At 46.4% G+C, this 20,845-nt stretch overlaps 1 protein-coding gene across 3 annotated transcripts in view; it reads right to left on the reverse strand.

Annotated features, from left to right (window-relative positions):
• Window positions 1-20,845, reverse strand: part of GRIP2 (glutamate receptor interacting protein 2) — a 272,319-nt gene that overhangs the window by 75,658 nt on the left and 175,816 nt on the right. Inside the window, exon 1 of one of the 3 annotated variants that reach the window (XM_069027507.1) lies at window positions 6,114-6,393. The exons of the other annotated variants lie outside the window; for them this stretch is intronic. Within the exon in view, the coding sequence (XP_068883608.1) occupies window positions 6,114-6,153 (40 nt within the window). The 5' untranslated portion in view covers window positions 6,154-6,393. Of the gene's footprint in view, window positions 1-6,113; window positions 6,394-20,845 lie in introns of those variants that run through there. 3 annotated transcript variants of the gene reach the window in all.

Genomic DNA, 20,845 nt, shown 5'->3' on the forward strand with positions numbered 1-20,845 from the left:
GAACCTGCACAATACAAAACAGATCAGTTGTGAGAAGTGATTGAGTTGATCATCTTTTCATCTCTCAGCTACACTAAATAATTTACAGGGCCATTTTGGGCCTTTCTTTTCCCTCCTCCCCACAAAACCTGCAGCTGCCAACTATGCTGGCATCTACAGCAGCTAGGAAACTAATTTCCCTGTGAAGCAAATTCTTCCAGGATGAATTGAATGAAGGCAGAGCTCGTAATTGCACATTACTGAAAACATTTCTGATAAAAAAATGAGGAGATATTTTTATCCACATCTCCAGTTGAAAATTGCTGGGAAAGATGCTTATGAAAAGCCGTCATCTCCAAGCATGTAATTATCAGATCCTTGAACAAAAACACATGGTCAAAGGAAAAAAAAAATACTTCCATTGAAATAAAAAAATCGGGGGTGGCAATTGTTAGGAATGGAGGGAGAGAAATTCTTCATCCTGTGTGATTTTGCACATTTCAAGTTACCAGACTGATTTGTAAATCCACAGATTAATAAACTTGACAGCTAAGAACATCAAGCTCTTAGTAATTTTTTTCGTTATGAACAGAATAATAATAATAATAATAATAATAATAATAATAATAATAATAATAACAACATAAGAAAAAAAATCAGAAGCAGACTGGCAGTCAAGACTGTCACAGACTCAGAATCTCCTAACGCCCACACAAGCACGTTTGTCTTGAAACTGAATTCTGCCACCTTGAATAGACAGGCGTACAATGACCTGGGGGCCCCACCCTACCAAGGCTTAAGACCATGCCTACCCTGATGGGATTACTCACATGCTAAAAATTATGCAGTAGCTGAACTGACAGCTGAAAAGAGCCTTAAATGCTCTTATGCCTGCTGGCATTCCATTGTCAATTGATGAACATTGCTAAATGTTTATTTTTGCTCTACTTTTTTTTTCTCTGGCTCTGCATTAGCACTGCCTTCTGATTATTATTACTTGTTATATTTAATTGTTTCTTTTATTTGCAACACCTACACATGCCTACACACAAAAGCAGAGGTGTCCTTCCCTCCAAGTTGCCCAGTACCTTTTTCTGACCTTCTGGGTAAAGTTGCATGATTTCCACTCTTGTGTTAGGTGGATAATGTCACAAGCAATAAACATTGGCATCCGCACACAATCAATTTTAACAGTCCATTTCAAAAGAAATCTAATCCTACATGCCCTAACATATGCAAACACTTTGGCAGTGCAGTTACCCTTGGCTTCTATGGATTAATAAAACAGAAAAAACATTATAAAGAATAATGATCCTGGACATAAAGCCAAAAGCAAGACTTAACACACCACATGAAACTCAGTCCCCTTCTGTGGGTCACTCTAAGCCAGAGTGCACCTCTTGCAGTGGCAATAAGATTTTCTTAAGCAGGCTGGCAGGGAGGTTAATGTCTGGGCTGGAAACTGGACTCCAACAGTTAATGCTGGAGAGAAAACCTCTATAGCAGTTGTTCAACTGATACTGTGGACCAACATTTGTATTAAAACTCTCTGGCCTCTGCACTGAAAAACATCCTTCTCTTAACAAATCTGTACTAAAAAGATGTGCTTGAACACAAACTTTTGAGAGGAAAACTCTGTAACCTCCATACTAGAGGAGAAAAACTGAATAAAAAAATAATTCATTTCTATAGGCTGAAAAGCTGTAGGATATTACTTTCATCTTTTTTCTTCTATAAAGAGCAATTTCAGTGGAATGGGTCATCTCTAGAAAAGAGCAAGAATTCATTTTGACTGCACAGATCAGCTCATTTAAACTTAAAAGTTTAGTCAACAAAACCTTACAGACCTGGTCACCAAAGTCCTAAAGCCATCATCAGGTATCCATAAGACCCTAAGGAGGAGGGTCAGTCACAAGGCTGAAGAACAAATAAAGCAATGTTCAGCTTAAAAAAACCAAACCAAAACAACATGCTACCAGAGTGGGGGCGAGAGAATGACAAATCCATCACCCTCTCTTTCAGTTCCTGGAGCTGACTCTCTGTGTGTGAGCTGTTAACACCAAATGAGGAGGACTAACTGCAAACCTGGATCTACCACAAATAAGTCATACCCACTCAATTGCTTTCCATATGAGAGCAACATTTCTGGATAGACAGAAAATGCAAGTTGCTATATCTCAATTTTAGAAACGCTTCTGACACTGTTTCACATGCTATTTTTGTAAGTATGTTTGGGAAGCAGGATACAGATGATTATGAAGTGTATGCAAAACTGATTGGAAAACCACACACTGAGAAAATTCATCAGTTGTTCACAATCAGGAGGGAAAGGTGTATTAAATGAAGTTCTGTGGGGACCCTTCACCAGCCTGGTATGGCTCCAAGTTTTGACTAAATGACCTGGATGGTTGCAGAGAGATTGATCTTATTAAGTTTACTGACAGCCACCAGGCATGAGGGACTGGAACCAGGCTGGGAAGTAAGTTTTGAACCCAGAATGACTCATACATGTTTGAAAAGACAGATGTACAATTTGGTAGAGGGGCATGCAAGCTACCAGACCCAGGCAGGGACAATCTGATGAATGAAGGATGAGGAAAATCTATCGAAGTGACATCAAGGACTCTTCAGATACTATGGGCTGCAAACCAAATGTAAATCCACAGTGCCATGTCATACGCAAGAAGAGCTCATACCCTGGTACAAATAAGGTGGATGTAGTTTACAAAATCTGTAAAATCATCCTTTCATTTTACTGAGCACTGATAAAAGCCTTGGCTTGAATGCAGTCCCCAGGCTTGGGTACCACAGCTCAGTAACGATGTGGCCCAGCTGGAGTTCATGCAGATTGAATCAGTGCAGGCTGGTCAGACATCTGCAAAACCACAGATTCTGGGGCTGGGGGGAGAGATGAATTTTCTATGCTAAAAAGAAGAGAAGGAGAAGAAAAAAAAGTATTATTACTCTCTTCAGATATTCAGAAGTGTGATGCATAGAGGGAAAGGAGTAATCTGTCATCTGTGTTAGGACAGGAAGCAAAGGCACCAAAATTGCAAATAATCAAAGCTTTTCCTTAATATCTCAGTTTACTGAATTAATTTGAGCTGATGTGGTGTTTCCAGATTGGATATATTAAAATGCAATGTGGATGGATGATATCATAGGTATGGCTGATACTATCTCAGGGCAGAGGAATAGCACAAACTCTCTCTGCCCAGTTTGTGGCTTAAGGAAATTAAGATCAATGATTCAGACCCAGAGATGTTTGTCTTGGTACACACACCCCAGTTAGTTTTTCTCTTAATCTCCCGTTTGGCTGCAACAGAGGCAAAGCTGACAAGTGACGTAAGCAGCCTGATGAGCAGGAGTTATATTAAATAGCACTATTGTGATGAATTCTTCAATAAGAAAGATAAAATCTTTCTTCCTAGGAGATTTATCTATGAAGATTTCCTCCTGTCTTATTCTAGCTCCTCACATTAGTTTTCTATCCCTTTCAGGCATGTTTTTCTCTATTCTTCCCCCTGCTTATTTGGCAAGCAGAGAGAAAACAGGGGAGCTGATCCCTTGAAAACCTAGAGCAGGAAGGGGCAGAGATCTATTAACAGGTCTCTTTTTCTGGCCATCCCCACCCTGCAATAAAGGGTGCAGTTTGCCAGTCTGGAAAATGCTGCTCTCCTTAGTCTGCAGAGAATCCATCTCATGCTAAAAGCATGGCTTCTAATGGCAACAAAAAACCCCACACCTAAAACCAAACAACAAACCCAAAGAGAAAAGCACTGAATATCCTCACTCATCCACTGTCTTTATTCTTCCTTTGCCTTCTATACAAACTGTATTTTAAAAAGATCAAAAATACTGAAGTCACCCAAATGGATACATCTGAAAGACAAATGGTCATCTGTGCTCTCCTCAATTAACATTTGACTTGGGCTGGTTTGGGATGGGGTCCTCTGTGGGTAACTTGGAGCAGCACAAAGGAGATTCAATGTGTTCTGTTGCTCTGCCCATTCCTGCAATGATCCTGCAATAAGGACTAGCTGAACATGAAGTTTGCTAGAGCAGGACACAGAAGGTGTTCCTGGACTTCAGAAAGGCCATAAAGCATTTCAGGGAAGCCCTCCAATAGCAGGACTACAAACGCTCTTGTGGAAACACACTATCACCCTCCTATCAGCAGAACAGCTCACTGTAACTACAAAATAAACAGTCCCCCCACCTCCCATAAAACATCACTGCTACTTTGCATTTTCTGACTCTTCCATTCTGAAGGTCAGACAAAATCTCTCTATTATTAAAAAGTCCCATCAAAAAAAATCTGAGAGCAACTGAAGGAAAGAAAAGAAATCGTCAATACCCTAATAGTGGTGGGCCCAGAAAGCACTTCTGAAATGTTTGGGTGCTTCTTTGAAACAATCCATCTGGTTTCACCTATTCCACTTAAAATGCTAAAATGAGTGATAAGATTGCAATTCTCTTCATTGCTTCCATTCTAGATTTCCAGAAAGCATTCCCATGAAAGTATGGGCTTGGTCCTCAGGAACACCACATGCATAAGCTGTGAGGGTCTGACACCAGGGTAAAAAAGGCCTCCTTACCCACCCAGTTACTGCACCATTCCCTTGTACATAATACAACATTAACCCATGATTCCCCAGAAATGTCTGGGGCTGACATCAGGAAAATTTCTCATTTGATCACCCAGCATCCAGACAACATCACCATCTGCAACAACACAGCAACCTTGAAGCAGCAGATGTCTCTGGTGACATGCTGGAAAAGCTTCACAAGAGAGCCCCTCTGTGGCTGGTGGCATCGAGGAGACCCCTCCAGCACAGTTGGTGTCAGCCACCTCTGAGCCAAGGCCCTGCTCCTGGCTCAGCCCCAAGAGAAGTGTGAGCTCCTGCCAAGTTCTTTTGATCTTTCCATGGAACAAGTGCATTCCTGCCCTGTTAAGTCACACACCCAGACTCCCTCGGCCTATCAGGACTTATCAACATGTCTCTGGCAGCTTCAAAATAAGCCCCAAAAATACTTCTTCCTGTGCTGATAGAGTAGGTGGGCATTGCATCCAATCACCATCCATGGGATTAGGCAACACAGCCAGGCTAAGCTGCTTTCCACCTGGTTCATTTTACCCCCAGATTTAGGGAGGGAAAACAATTTTCTAAAGTTAGGTTCATGCTTTAGGGCTTCTTGATGCCAGGGAGAGGACAAAGTCAGTCTCACTACATCCCTTCAGGCAGTGCAAAATGATTCAGAAGCCATAAATTACCTCTGTACTTCCAACTCCAATGTCTTTGCTTTCAGAAGAGAAATGCTTGCATCAGAGCTGAAGACAAGCTTCATGCAGCACATTCAGCTGCAACAAGCAGAGCTACAGCATGCAACGAAGTACCTGAGTATTGCACTCAGTTAGAAATATAAAACCCTGTCCATCCTGGAAAGACTGGTGCCAGTATTTGATGTCTGCCCTTTGTAAAGGTGTCCTTCTATACACAACTACCTACTCTTTTGCAGAAATGAAATACATCTTTTTTTTATACTTTACAGTAATAGTGAATTGCTCACCCCAGGTATCTAAAACAGGAGTTAGCAGCTCACTGAAATGGCAGATTTCTAGAAGGAGCTGAAATATTTATTAGACAAGGTAATAGTAGATTATATAGGAGGTGGGGCAATGGCAGTGATCCCACCACATTCAGCAGAGTCCCTTGCCCCCATCTTCCCTCCCAGCCCACTATTCACCATTGCTGAATGCCCAGACCATTCACTAATTGATCCTGGAAAATAAAGAGCTACATTTAAATTTTATTTTTTAAAAAGACAAAACAGCTCAGCAATATCTGAGGTGCCATAAGAACAGCCCCTGTGCCAATCTTCCAGGTGGAGAAGGAGAAGGCAGCCTGAAGGGTACTCTCCAGTGGTCACAGGGAGAAATTCTTTACAGAGAAGCAAAGATATATTTCACAAATCAAAGCAATTAAGTTTGCATGCAACGGTTTGGATTTGTAAAACCACTTTCAAAGTAGCACATGAAACTGTTAATGATATTAAAGATGCTTGAAGAAAATCAGATTAAACAAAAGTAAACTACTGGACAAGGGAGGAAAAAAAATACAAGGCTCACTCACCAAAGTCTGACTGCAAATCCTTTTTCAGTCCACAAAGCATGTCTGCTGTTATCTATCAAATCATTCAACTAACTGTAAGAGCCGCTCCGTTCTCTCTCCCTGCCTGCGCTGGAATCCCTTCCCAGCCAGCCCGGGCTGCCTCCCACCGCCGAGCGCGGCTGCAGCGCACACGCGGCTCCCGCACTTCCCGGCAGCGAGATCGAACACAGATCGTCCGGGGCTCTCCAGTTTGCGAGGACTCAGAAATGTGGCAATCCTTTAGGAAGAAATATCTTTACACGGCTGTTTAACGTGCGGCTCGCCAGTCCTGCGCAGAAATAGGAAAACGAAGGGTATGGGGGGGGGGGGGTTTTATGAGGTCCTGAAAATCCCGTGCTAGTTCTTTCGGCTCCACTGGCCATCAGGCATTGCCAAGCAAAAGTTGGAAGCGCAGTGATTAACCGGAACAGCTGGTTGAAGGGGAGGCAGCCACTGAACCCTGACGCTCCGGCAGATGCAGCAAATGTCGAGCGGGCACTTCATTCCCGGCGGAATTCCACCCCGCGCCCCGCCGGCGGAGAGCGGGCATCATCCCATCGAGATGTGCTGGCCCCTTCCTGCCCGAGCCCCTCGGTGGCTTTCAGGGGCATTTCAGACGAGGGGTGGGGGAATAAAGAAAGAGACGGGAGGAGGGCGGGCCGGTGGTGCTGCGGCGGAGGCAGCGCTGCCCCCGCGCCGCGCTCAGCGCCAGAACTTGGGCAGCAGCCCCCGAGTTGCAGCAGCAGCAGCAGCAGCTGAGCACAAGAAGAGGCTGCGACTGCAGTGTTGCCTGACACACTTTCCTCTCCCCCACCCCCTCTTGGCAAGTGGTTGCAGAGCCTCCAGCACCTTTCAAGGCAATGTCAAGCTGCTGTCAAAGCATTACACAGCCTCCCAAACACACGCACACGGTGCTCGTAAGGGAATATGAGGCTGCAGTCTTGTGTCCTCCGTACAGCGTTTGCTGAAAACTCGGTTTAACCCTTTCTTAGGAAGGGCGGAGGAATCAGCACGGGCAAAATGCATGCAAGTCCTGTGTTAAGATTTTGGCTAGAGGAGGCTTTGGGGGCAGTGCTGGGAACCAGCTGGTCACAGGGAGTTTGGCACTCCAGGACAAGATGCTGCATGGCTTCCCTCGAAACTGCTGGTCCTGCACTGTGGGTGGAGATAGGACACTGTCCTAGGAAGAAATAGTTGCAGTAAACCAGTGCCTCCTTCCTTCACTACTAAAATGGAAAAGTTGGCTGACTTATGTTGAAGACCCAGAGCATGCAGGGTATGCCAGCGCCCTGACCATGGGGCTGTAAGGGTGTGCACAGGGTCAGTCCTCCAGCACTGTGCAGGTACCCTCCTCAGCCAAGCTGTGAGATGCAAACTGTGCCAACCAGCTCAAGGCAATGTTCTTCATAGTCACCCTATTGCCTTGAGAACTACTGTCATGTATTACAGCAAGATTATACCTACAAACAGTGAAGAGAGATCAAGACAAGCATGGACTAAGGCAAAAAAGGCATCTACATTTTTGTATGAGGGTCCAGTCATGGTTGATACTGCTACTAGATTTGTCTGAAGGTGGCCAAGAGGTTAAAAATTTAGAAGGAAGCTCATGGAGAGGCAGCAAGGTTAAGTCTTTTTTCCTTAGGAAAGAAATCAGGTTAAATCAAGAGGACCTAAACACATCTGAATGTGCCAGCAGGAAATTTTTACAGACCTGGGGACCCTAAGTCTGCATGGAGAAGTATAACTGGGTTTCAGCCTAATGCCAGAGTTCTTGTTCAGATTGAAATGCAGCAGCATCTCTATTGTGGTTCCAACTCAGCTGTTACATGAGTGGACAACTTATACAAAAGCAATAAAATTACTAAGTAATAAAAAACTACTCACAAAAGAGATATTTTGGTCCATAATTTGTTTAAAAGAAGTTGTTCAGTCAGACAATAGACTTAATTAGCAATTGAGGCAAAATTTATAATTAGAAATCTTTTCACACAGCTATTAATGCTTTTGCTGCAGAGAAATTTCATCTTAAAGGAAAAAACATCACCAGTCGCACCACAAATACAAGAAGCTGCTAATTTGAGAATAGTCCATTGCTTTGGATGCCATGAAACTGATGTTTCCAAAATGGTGTTTTAAAGAAAACCCAAAAACAATTGTTTGTGTTTACACCACCATAAAATTCTTCCCAGAATATCTGCTGCATGAAGAAAGTGTGTGAGAGGACAGGTCTAATACACAGTTGAAGCTTCTTGTTTTTGTGGATGAGAACTGGCTGGAGCTGCGCCATTCCTCTGATGCTGGTGGAGAAGGAAGAGGCATTTGGGCATTTCAAGCCCAGGACTGCTGGTGGCATTCGTTGAGCTGCTTGGCAAGACACCAGTGTGCCAGGAGCCTGAAGAGGATAAAGATGTTTACTTTATGGCTTCTGGCCAAAATGCACAAACACAACACTTTCTTCATGTTTCAGGTGGCACTATATTAAAACCAGTTGAAGTGAACAGCTTAAGTTTCTAATGGGGAAGGGAAAGGATACACCACACACCCCAACAAAACAAGGCAGCCCAAAAACATATGGTATAGCATCAAAATGTGTAGGTGTCATAAGAGCATGAGGCATCAACCTGAACTATGGTGACAAATTTGAGGAAGAGTATGTAGAGCTCTAATTTTTCAGGAACAATCTGTGCATTGTCCTGTACCTTCTTGACATAAACTTTAAGCATGTGTGCTCAGAATTAGCAGCTTTCCAAAAATGCTCTTGCAATATCAACTACATACAAGCCTCACCTACGAATGTATGGTTTTAAAAAGAAGTTAATTTTGTGGAGGTGGGATGTTTAAAAAGTCTTTTCACAGGAAAAAAAAGAAAAGAAAAAAATCTCAGTTCTGTTTCTTTGGCATATTCTGATCTCCTATTACCATCCCAGGAGGAAAGAGGGTTTAGGGAATGCTTTCTTGCACCCTCCCCTGCCCCCTTCACTATAAAATGCTCAAGGAGAAAGACAGCACAGGCTGAGGACAGTCCATGGCTAGAGAGCTTCTGGGTGGTCCCTACTGGAAACATCCATCCATGCAGGCTCGTGGCTCTCATCCATACAACTGGTGATGCCAGTGAATAAGCCACCACTCTAGAGAAATGGGCATTTACTTTTCTCAGGAACAGGCTGACCTTTGAGTAAAATTCATGTGTTGTAAGTAAGGAGTATCTACCCTTCCATGCACAGACAGGTACTAGTGCTCAGCTTAGCATTTCTTGTACCCAACACATCCTGTCCTGCTCATGAGCCTCATACATCTCTCCCCAGAGCTGCCTTACAAATCCTCCCAGAACCTCGGTGGGAGTGATGCTGCAAACCTTACATGGCCTAAATTGGTTGGGACGACATTTACAGAATACATTTTTATGCAAACAAGACAAGGAGTACAGCAGAGGGAAGATCACAGGCTATTCAGAATATCCATTATTTAGTCCAATGTTTGATGGGTATTTGTAACCATTACTTATTTAAGCACATCCAAAAGGATCCTTGTCAGAAGTCACAGGACTGTGGAACACTCACACAAGATCCTGACATGAACCATTTAGCGCTGAACATGCTCTGAGCTGTGGAGAACATGGAGAGAATCTTACATCACTCCACATTAGGAAGTCTCAGGAGAATCTCTGAAGACAGCTGAATGAACATAATGAACAGTGAGCCACAAGAAAACGATGAGGAAAAACCCCCAACCACATGCACTTACAGAGCACAGAGAAACTCCAAAGTTGCAACCGCATATGAAATGATATTAATAGCAACAGAAATTGCTTTGGGTTAAGGAAGATTCAGAAGAGACTGACACAGATGCTTTCTACTTTTTTTAAATTCAGATGTTAAATTAAGATTTTCCTTTGCCATCTCCTTCTTTTCATCCTACTTCTTCCATTTAATAATATACGCCTGCACATCAGGGTCTCCCTGGGGCTGGGGACTCATCTTCCTGCTCATCCACCCTCTCAAGGCTTGTTTCTGGCACAGCAGACCCAGTGCTTCCAGTTGTCTTACTGGGAAAGATGGTTTTTACTGGGAATTCTAACCATCTCTGCACAAAATCAAGAAGCTTGGACAGCCTGAACCCTTCCTTGATTGATTTTTGGTTGCAACAGGCAGGGCAGAGGAGGAGGGACAAAAGGAAGACCCATCATTCTCTTGGTGGAAGAGACTTCACAGCTGATTACCCAGCTACCCACTGGCTGCATATTTGCTCCATTGCATCTGCTCCAATTTTACATAGTTGTGCTTATTTAGAAACCCCAGAAACTGCATATCAGCCTCAGGCCTCATCTCTGGTCTAAGCAGATGCCCTGATTTTTACATACAACCCCAAAATGCAATGCACTGTTTCATCAATATATTTTTATGGCAAATAGAGAAGGGACTTGGAAAAAAAATCTTTAAGGAAAAGGCTATTAAAACAGCTTAATAATAGAGCCAGAGGAAGAAGCCCTTTATTGTTCTTTTCTTTAAGTGCAAATTCCACCAGCCTGTCCTAAACATTAATTTATTACGGGTAATGAACACTGAAAGATAAATTGACCCATCCAGTAAGCAATTAGAACTCTTGCTGCACGCACACATGCAGAGCACTGAGACAGAGAGTGCTGCTAAGGGTACTTCCAAGACCCCCATCCATTCTCTCCACCACCAGAGCACAACACAATGCTTCTTGCACATTTTTCTGGATAATCAGACTAGGACACTATGGAGTTGGGGACCCCAGTGCTGATAAGAGAAACAGTGAAAGACAAATAGGCTGCAGCAAAGTACAAGGTCCTTTATTCCCCAGCCAGCTCTAATGATACAAAAGAGCTCGTTCGGGGACCTTGTTAGCAAAGGTCATCCCAACAAAAATGAATCTTGGCTTTACGATGATTTTTTAAGCCAAATGGAGATGAGCTTGACAAGACACAGCAATAAGCAATACAGCAGGACGTTAATGATCCACCAGCAACCACCAGCTATGCCAGGGCAAGGTGGGAGTTTATGACCTCGTCCAAAAAGGAGCAGAGCTCTGGAAGTTGCATGCGCAGCATCTGAAAGTGGGTTCAACACTTTCGAGTAGAGCATATTTCTCCCATTTATCTCTACTTCTTGGCTTTATGTACAGAACAAGCATTTTTTTCTGGGCAAAATACACCACCCCATTTGGGGATTCTCCTAATTGGTTTTACTTTTTACCCCCCTCAAATCTTTCATAAATGGCTGGTATCCCACAGCCTTGTGACACTGGTAAAATCCTCAAGCATGTGTATGGTTGGAGGAACCATGCAGACACAGAAACCAAGAGCAGTGCCATACCTCTGGAGGAAACAAAATGCCTGATAGCTCCCATCTTCCCAGCTTTTAGTAATCCATGCACTGGAACAACACCAATTTGTTGACAGCAAAAACAATTGGGGGGCAAGTAAGCACCTAAGCTTTTCAGTGATGGGACTGATTTCCGGTTTTAAGGTCATTAAACCGCTCCAATCTACAGCAAGCGCATGGCACTTCAATATCTGCACCAGTGGCTGCCCTGAAAGGGCCTGTTCATGATCACTCCTCTTCAGCAAAAATGCTGTTTCTTCTTTATATTTTATTCATGTCACCAAGAATGAAAATAGTGATGGGTCTGTTAGTAGCTGGCCAGTATCCACCTTCCTTCCACACAATGGGTGGGCAATTTAGGTGAAGCAAGCTCCAACACAATCAAAATACAGATGAGAGAAAGCATTCTGTCACAGACCTTTGGATATAGAGAGAAAACAGGAAACTGGCACTGCAGCCCTCCAAGAATAGGACACAACCCTGGAGCTCAATCAGCCCAAAGGATGGCAGGGAGCAGAGGTATGATGTGTGGATGGGGCTGCAAAGCACATCAGCATCCCTGAACCCCTTACTATGTTACATGCCACAAGAGCTCAGGTCTTTGCAATAGTAGAGACTGAAGACTTCTTCCTATTGATCCAAAAGGACCCAGTGCTTGAGCCCAAACAAAGGACCCTTCTAGTAGCAGGGATGTGGCCATGCCACATCTCACTCCAAAAGACAGAGAGGCAATGCTACAGCCTGAAGGACAGGTCTTAGTCAGCATCCAACTCCGTTCCTGCCTGTGGAAAGAAAAACCTCTGCATCTTCCCCTTAAAGGATTTTTCTTGGCACTGGTCTCTTCAGAGGCAGTGCTGCCAATGCAGATGGAAAAATAAGCAAGTGGGTCATCAGTCTTATCCGTTGTCACACAGTTTCTTTTCAATGAGTAGCAGTGTAACAATGCATTAACAATAAATGAAATGCCATGTTAACACTAATTTGCATAGTACAGAGCCACGTTGCTCTGCTGCCTCTATTCTCTTTCCAAACTCTCCTGACCTGCATATGAAACGAGATGAAATTTAATTGCTGGGGCATTCAGTAGAGTCACTGAATTCCTGCTTAATGAGGCTTCATGTGTACTCCGTTGCATCAGACACCTTCTCTCCAAGGTGCTGTATTAACTAATTCAGATATAAAATATTTTCCAAGGCACATTTTCATATGCATTTCAACAAAGAAACAGCAGGAAAAGCTGACTGCAAAAGACAATGTTAGTATCAGTAGTGTGATAAGGCCAGTGAAATCCCAAGAGCACCAAGCTGTATTCCTCAACCAGAAAAAGCTTTAATGGCTTTTATATATCCTCTAGCATGCTACCATGCAGCATCTATGCTGTGCAGCTCTTCTAGAAATGACAAGGCAAAGCTAGGTAAGACCTGGCCAAGGTCTGTATGGGAGACAGCCAAGAACTGGAAGCAATACCAATAATTTGGGTGACTCAGAAAAAGCACAGCCCATGTTGCACCCAGGAGTCAGAGCTCCGGATGGTTTTGCATTCCGATATCTCAGTGAGCTCACTTCATTCAGAAGTCCTTGGCTGAGGAGCTACCTCATGCAAGGCACCTCAGCCTGCACGGACAAGCAGTTCCCTGAAAGGTCAGCTTCTCTCCTCTGTTTTTATTCGGACGTAGCACAGCCACTACCAGCAGCACAGGCACGGCTGTGCTTCAGAGTCACATGCAGCGACCAAAGCCACCAAAGCAAGCGACATTAACTCGTGGTAGCAGGGGACACAAGGCAGTGCAGACAGGGGTGCCCAGCTGAGCGGGGACACAGCGCTGGACGAGGCCAGGGGCTGGTGTGGGCTCCATCCCGCAGCTCTCCCCCACGCTGGGTCGGCAGCACAGACCTCGCCGAGCAGCACCAGTGCCACCCTGAGCGGCGGCAGCAGGAGCGCGGGGTCACAGACGTGACCCAAAGGCACCGCACCGCTCAGCCAGCAGCCTCCCAGCGCGGGGTGGGTGAAACCAGGTCAGGCTCCCCTCAGGAAGGCTCCCGGCTCTCCCCAGCCTCCCCGAGGGGAGATGCGGCGCTCAGAAGTGCCGGGACAAGCAGACGCCTTCCGACAGGGTTGATGCAGACTCGTGTTCTGGGGCGAGGTGTTTCCATCTCTGCTGGCTTGGCTCCCGCTCCAGCTTGCCAAGTTTTACCTCCCAAGCCGGGGCAAGGCAGAGCCACACACAGCTCCGGGTAACCCCCAAGTGCTGAGACCAGTGATTTATGAAGTATTTTGGCTTTAGAGCGTGCGGAGCTCCCTGAGGGACTGCAGATTGCTTGTTACTGCAGGTTTGCAAGATAGGATCAGCCTCCCTGCTCCCATCCGGTCTCCCCAGGAGCAGTTACAGCACGCTCACAGCACTCCGTAAAGGTTTATCCTTTCACTTGTGCCTTACAGTAACCTATAAAATACTGCTTAGGCTCATCCCCAGCGTGGGTCCACACAACAGCAGTGGATCCAGGATAGCTGCAACAGGCCAACAGACCAACAACAAAGTCAGTTTCCCATTTGCACTGTAAGGGGAGAGAGTGAGGATCAGGGTATGGCGTGAGGCAGTCCTAATTATCCCAGGGTAGCTAATTATAAAGGATGGAAATTGACAGAAATAAAGCCACATGGTCAATAATAGTATTTTTTTAAAGCTGGAAATTTTAGCCCATTATCTTTCCAGCTGAAAAGCTTTAATTGAAAATGGCTAATCTTCCAGTGGGTTCAGGAAGGGTTTACAAGCTAATTGCTCTCTTTTCTTTAGGATTAACACTTTGTTCTGTGAATAGGGGTGGAGGGCAGCAGATGTGCAGCCTTTACTCTCTTTAATCCAAATGCCCCACTGCCACAGATGCTCCCAATGCTGTGTGGTGGCATAATGGAATCACTTTCTTGCACATAAAGTGGCTGATCTGAAATGAAATTACAGCTATCTATTAGGAAGGGAACAATAAATTTCCTCCACCATGCATCCCCATCACGAAAGACACAGCATTGGGCTGTAAAAATCCCTGATGGAAGTAAATCTTGCAGGAGAGAGAGCAGCTAACAGATGAATTTACCATTTTCCTTTTGTAACTGGTAGTCAGTGTCATTTGGACATGGGCAGAAAAGTCATTATCCCACAGAAGTCAGAACATCATCCCACAGACCTCAGGGTGGCTGGGACCTGCTGCTAAGCTCTAGGCTGGGAGAAGATTTAAAGGAGCCAGTTGGGAGAACAACTGCCTTCCATTTAAACAGAGAGAAATTAATTCTGCTAACCACAGTGCCAGCTACAACCTATTGCTCTCACACACTGCACATACAGCTAGCTGGGAATCTTGACTACTCGGACTAGATGGGATTTGCATTACTGTCCTGGGTTGAGGTGTATTCTATTACCATCCTCATGAGCTGTTGAAATCAGGTGGGGCAGTGTTTTCCTTGCCTCCTCCCCCCAGACTATCTTTCTGTTAATGGCCCATCATTGTCCTGCTGCATGACTCAGAGATAACTCCCTCCGGACTATCTTCTGTTAACGAGCCTAATCAACACCTGGCCTCGTGACTCATTACCTCATTGTGAGATGCTCCACCCAGAGGGAGGAACCAAGCATCCCATCATGGATATAACTGGGACTCTGAGCATCAAAGGGACGGGCTCCACTGGATTTCCAGAGGACAGGAGCTACACAGCCACCGCTGGACTTTCTGAGGAAGAGCAGACCCCTTCTACTACAGGATCACCACTTCAGAGGATTGCAGCCACCACTCCACCAGACTGCTACCACTACCCTGCCTAATAGGGATTCAGGTTGTATCTTGGCTCTGTCAGTGTTTTCTTTTACTTTCTTTTCCTTTTCTTTAATTTCCATTAAATTGTTATTCTGACTTGGTGCCTCTCACTGGTTTATTTTCAAACTAGTACATAATTTGGCGCCCAACGTGGGGCCTGCTCTGAGAGAAAGTCAGAATTACAATTTTGTATTCACCATGGTGCTCAGCTTGTCTGCATGGGTACTGTATCTTGCTCTCTATATCTTTCCTCACATGGGGAACTACCTGCCTGTAGTATTACTCCTGTTAAAACCAGGGAATGGTATGAGAATTGCTTTAATGGTTTATTATGTCTATAGCATAATAACCTGCGAGGCGATGAATGCCATTCGGAAAATATACTCCATTTTGTTTGGCTGTCCTAGTCTGGGCTCCTATTTCTGGGATCTCCTCAACAATCGCACCCAGCCCCTGGTGGGAGGAGTAGAGAGTGGTTTCTTCCAGCCTTTCAGGCCAGGCACAGCAGTTTTTGAAAATATTGAACTCCCTCTGGATGTCAAAGATAGCATAAACTTGCTGTCAGTTCTGCTTTGTCTTCTCTGTACAGCCTGCACCATGTACACCATGCTCAGAATCAGAGCTATGGCACAGCATCCTCAGGATGAGGGAGGGAAGAAGAGCAGAGCAACAAACACCATGTCTGCACAGACTGTCGCAGAGAAGAAAGAAACCAAATGCAAAACAACAGCGTCCATGTCTACGCAGACTGACACAAAGGAAAAAGGAACCAAACGCAAAGCAACAGTGTCCATCTCTACGCAGACTGACACAGAGGAGAAAGAAACCAAATGCAAAACGACAGCATCCATGTCTACGCAGACTGACACAGAGGAGAAAGAAGCCAGACGCAAGACAACAGCGCCCATGTCTACGCAGACTGACACAGAGGAGAAAGGAACCAAAAGCACTGTCAGCATCCCCACGCAAACCATCACTGAACCAGAACAGCCTAAACCGATTGCAGTTGCCCCCGTGCAGAAGAAGAAATCAAAAAGCAAGTCAGTCCGCATAGTGACTGACGAGGATGCAGCAGGACCTTCGCACCCAGCAGAAGAGGCAGAGCCAGAGATCATCACTCGGTCACTATCCCTGGGTGAGCTGCGTGACCTGCGGAGGGAATTCACCCGCCAGACGAATGAGTCCATCCTGACCTGGCTGCTCCGCATCTGGGACGCTGCAGCCAATGACACTATTCTAGACGGAAGTGAGGCCAGGCAACTGGGATCTCTGTCCCGGGATGTGGTCATTGACCAGGGGATCGGGAGAACCCAAGAAACCCTCAGCCTCTGGCGGCGACTGCTTACAAGTGTCAGGGACAGGTACCTTTGTAAAGAAGACCTCCAGGTACACCAAGGAAAATGGAGCACAATGGAACAAGGTATCCGGTGCCTGAGGGAATTGGCTGTGCTGGAGATCATTTTCTCAGAAGATGAGAGATTTCCTAAGAGCCCAGATGGTGTCCAGTGCACATCACAGATGTGGTTGAGGTTCGCACGCCTTGGACCAGAGATATACTCCCGTTACCTGGCAACGCTGCAATGGAGGGAAGGCGAGGACAGGGTGGGCGTCTTGGTGAACAAGCTGAGGATTTACGAGGACACTGTCACAGCCCCATTTCGCACCCATGTCTCATCCGTGGAAACAAGTCTTTTGGCTGAGCAAGTCCGGAGCTTGGTTGAAGAAGGCCATCAGAAATTGAAAAAGGAACTTAAGGAAGAGATTTATCACATCTCGCCAGAACTAACAAGAGTCTCTGCCATTAGGAGCCGGCGCCCCCCAACCAGGGAGAGAGGATACACGCCACGAGGTAATCTCTGGTTTTTCCTTCAGGAACATGGAGAAGACATGAGTAAGTGGCATGGAAAACCCACCTCCTCCTTAGCAGCCAGGGTACGTGAACTAAAAAAGAGGGACAACTACCACAAGAAGCGCATCTAGAGTCAACATTGCTCCGGTCTCTCGCACACAGAACTCCAGACGGTACCAGAATGACAGTATGACTGATCCTCTTGAAGGGACCTCAGGAACATACTCACCGGAAGGGAGCAACATGCACCAGAACCAGGAATAGAGGGGCCCTGCCTCTAGCCAGGTAGAGGAAAGGGATAATCGGGTCTTTTGGACTGTGTGGGTCCGATGGCCTGGCACAGCTGACCCACAAAAATACACGGCTTTGGTTGACACAGGCGCTCAATGTACTCTGATGCCATCAAGGTATGTGGGAGCAGAACCCATTTCTATTTGTGGGGTGACAGGAGGATCCCAGCAGCTGACTGTACTGGAAGCTGAAGTGAGTTTAACTGGGAACGAGTGGCAGAAACACCCCATCGTGACTGGCCCGGAGGCCCCGTGCATTCTCGGCATAGACTATCTCAGAAATGGATATTTCAAGGACCCAAAAGGACATCGTTGGGCTTTTGGGATAGCTGCTGTGGAGACAGAAGATATCAGACAACTGAGTACATTGCCTGGCCTCTCAGATGACCCGTCTGCCGTGGGACTGCTAAGAGTTGAAGAACAACAGGTACCAATCGCCACAGCAACAGTACACCGTCGGCAATACCGCACCGACAGAGACTCTGTGGTTCCCATCCATGAGATGATTCGTAAACTGGAGAGCCAAGGGGTGGTCAGCAAGGCCCATTCACCTTTCAACAGCCCTATATGGCCAGTGCGTAAGTCCAACGGGGAATGGAGACTGACAGTGGATTACCGTGGCCTGAATGAAGTCACACCACCATTGAGCGCTGCTGTGCCGGACATGTTGGAACTTCAGTACGAGCTGGAGTCCAAAGCAGCGAAGTGGTACTCCACTATTGACATTGCCAACGCCTTCTTCTCCATTCCTTTGGCAGCAGAATGCAGGCCCCAGTTTGCTTTCACTTGGAGGGGTGTGCAATACACCTGGAACCGACTGCCCCAGGGGTGGAAGCACAGTCCTACCATTTGCCATGGACTGATCCAAACTGCACTGGAAAAGGGTGAGGCCCCAGAACATCTGCAATACATCGACGACATCATCGTGTGGGGAAACACAGCAAAGGAAGTATTTGAGAAAGGAGAGAAAATCATCCAGATTCTCCTGGAAGCTGGCTTTGCCATCAAAAGGAGCAAAGTCAAGGGACCTGCCCAAGAGATCCAGTTCCTGGGAGTAAAGTGGCAAGATGGACGACGTCAGATTCCCACCGAGGTCGTCAACAAGATCACTGCGATGTCTCCACCGACCAGTAAGAAGGAAACACAAGCTTTCCTAGGCGCCATAGGTTTTTGGAGAATGCACATTCCTGAGTACAGCCAGATTGTGAGCCCTCTCTACCTGGTTACCCGCAAGAAGAACGATTTCCACTGGGGCCCTGAACAGCAGCAAGCCTTCGCCCAGATCAAACAGGAAATCGCTCATGCGGTAGCCCTTGGCCCAGTCAGGACAGGACCAGAGGTGAAGAACGTGCTCTACTCTGCAGCCGGGAGCCATGGTCTGTCCTGGAGCCTCTGGCAGAAGGTGCCTGGTGAGACTCGTGGCCGACCACTGGGATTCTGGAGCCGAAGCTACAGAGGATCTGAAGCTAACTACACTCCCACAGAGAAGGAAATCTTGGCCGCCTATGAAGGAGTCCAAGCTGCCTCAGAGGTAATCGGCACAGAGGCACAACTCCTCCTGGCACCCCGACTACCAGTGCTGGGGTGGATGTTCAAGGGAAAGGTTCCTGCCATGCATCACGCCACCGACACCACATGGAGCAAATGGATTGCTCTCATCACACAGCGTGCCCGTATTGGAAACCCGAATCGCCCTGGGATTCTGGAAATTATAACAAACTGGCCTGAAGGTGAGACTTTTGGATTATCTTCTGAAGAAGAGGAAGAGCAAGTGACTCGTGCTGAGGAAGCCCCACCATATAATGAGCTACCGGAGACTGAAAGACGTTATGCCCTCTTCACTGATGGTTCCTGCCGAATTGTAGGCACTAACAGGAAGTGGAAAGCTGCAGTATGGAGCCCCACACGGCAAGTTGCACAAGCTACCGAGGGACAAGGTGGATCGAGTCAGGTTGCAGAGCTTAAAGCCGTCCAGCTGGCTTTGGATATTGCTGAACGAGAGAAGTGGCCGAGGCTTTATCTCTACACCGACTCGTGGATGGTAGCTAACGCTCTGTGGGGATGGCTGGTTCGCTGGAGAAAAGCCAACTGGCAGCGCAGAGGGAAACCCATCTGGGCCGCTGAGATTTGGCAGGACATCGCCGCCCGAGTAGAGAAGCTGACCGTGAAGGTTCGACACGTGGATGCACACGTACCCAAGAGTCGGGCTAATGAAGAACATCGCAACAACGAGCAGGTGGACCGAGCTGCCAAGGTGAAAGTATCACAGGTGGATCTGGACTGGCAGCACAAGGGAGAATTATTCCTAGCTCGTTGGGCCCATGATGCCTCTGGTCATCAGGGGAGAGATGCAACATACCAATGGGCCCGTGACCGAGGGGTGGACCTTACCATGGACAGCATCTCACAGGTCATCCACAGTTGTGAGACCTGTGCTGCAATCAAACAGGCCAAGCGGGTGAAGCCTCTGTGGTACGGTGGACGATGGTCAAAGTACAGGTATGGGGAAGCCTGGCAAGTTGATTACATCACCCTTCCCCAAACTCGCCAAGGCAAGCGCTACGTGTTGACCATGGTTGAAGCAACCACTGGATGGCTGGAGACCTACCCTGTGCCTCATGCTACAGCCCGGAACACCATCTTGGGCCTGGAAAAGCAAGTCCTGTGGAGACATGGCACCCCGGACAGGATCGAGTCAGACAACGGGACTCATTTTAAGAACAGCCTCATCAACACCTGGGCCAGAGAACACGGTATCGAATGGATATATCACATTCCTTATCATGCACCAGCTGCCGGAAAAGTTGAACGCTGCAATGGACTACTTAAAACCACCCTAAAGGCACTTGGTGGGGGAACCTTCAAAAATTGGGAAGCGAACTTAGCGAAGGCTACCTGGATGGTCAATACCCGAGGGTCCATCAATCGAGCTGGTCCTGCCGAGTCTGAACCCTTGCACACAGTGGATGGAGATAGAGTCCCTGTGGTACACCTGAGAGGTATTTTAGGAAAGACTGTTTGGATTAATCCCACCTCAGGCAAAGGCAAACCCATCCGTGGGATTGTCTTTGCTCAAGGACCTGGTTGCACTTGGTGGGTAATGCAAAAAGATGGGGAAACCCGTTGTGTACCACAGGGAGACCTAATCTTAGGTGAGAACGGTGTGTAGGGTTTCATTGTATATATATATATATATATATGTATGTGTGTTTAGAGTTTAAGAAGGTATTGATTTGGGATGATGTAGATGGTAATAGAATAAGGGGTGGATAATGTCCTGGGTTGAGGTGTATTCTATTACCATCCTCATGAGCTGTTGAAATCAGGTGGGGCAGTGTTTTCCTTGCCTCCTCCCCCCAGACTATCTTTCTGTTAATGGCCCATCATTGTCCTGCTGCATGACTCAGAGATAACTCCCTC

Source organism: Aphelocoma coerulescens, chromosome 12, assembly GCF_041296385.1.
Source record: "Aphelocoma coerulescens isolate FSJ_1873_10779 chromosome 12, UR_Acoe_1.0, whole genome shotgun sequence".
Classification (NCBI taxonomy): Eukaryota; Metazoa; Chordata; class Aves; order Passeriformes; family Corvidae; genus Aphelocoma; species Aphelocoma coerulescens.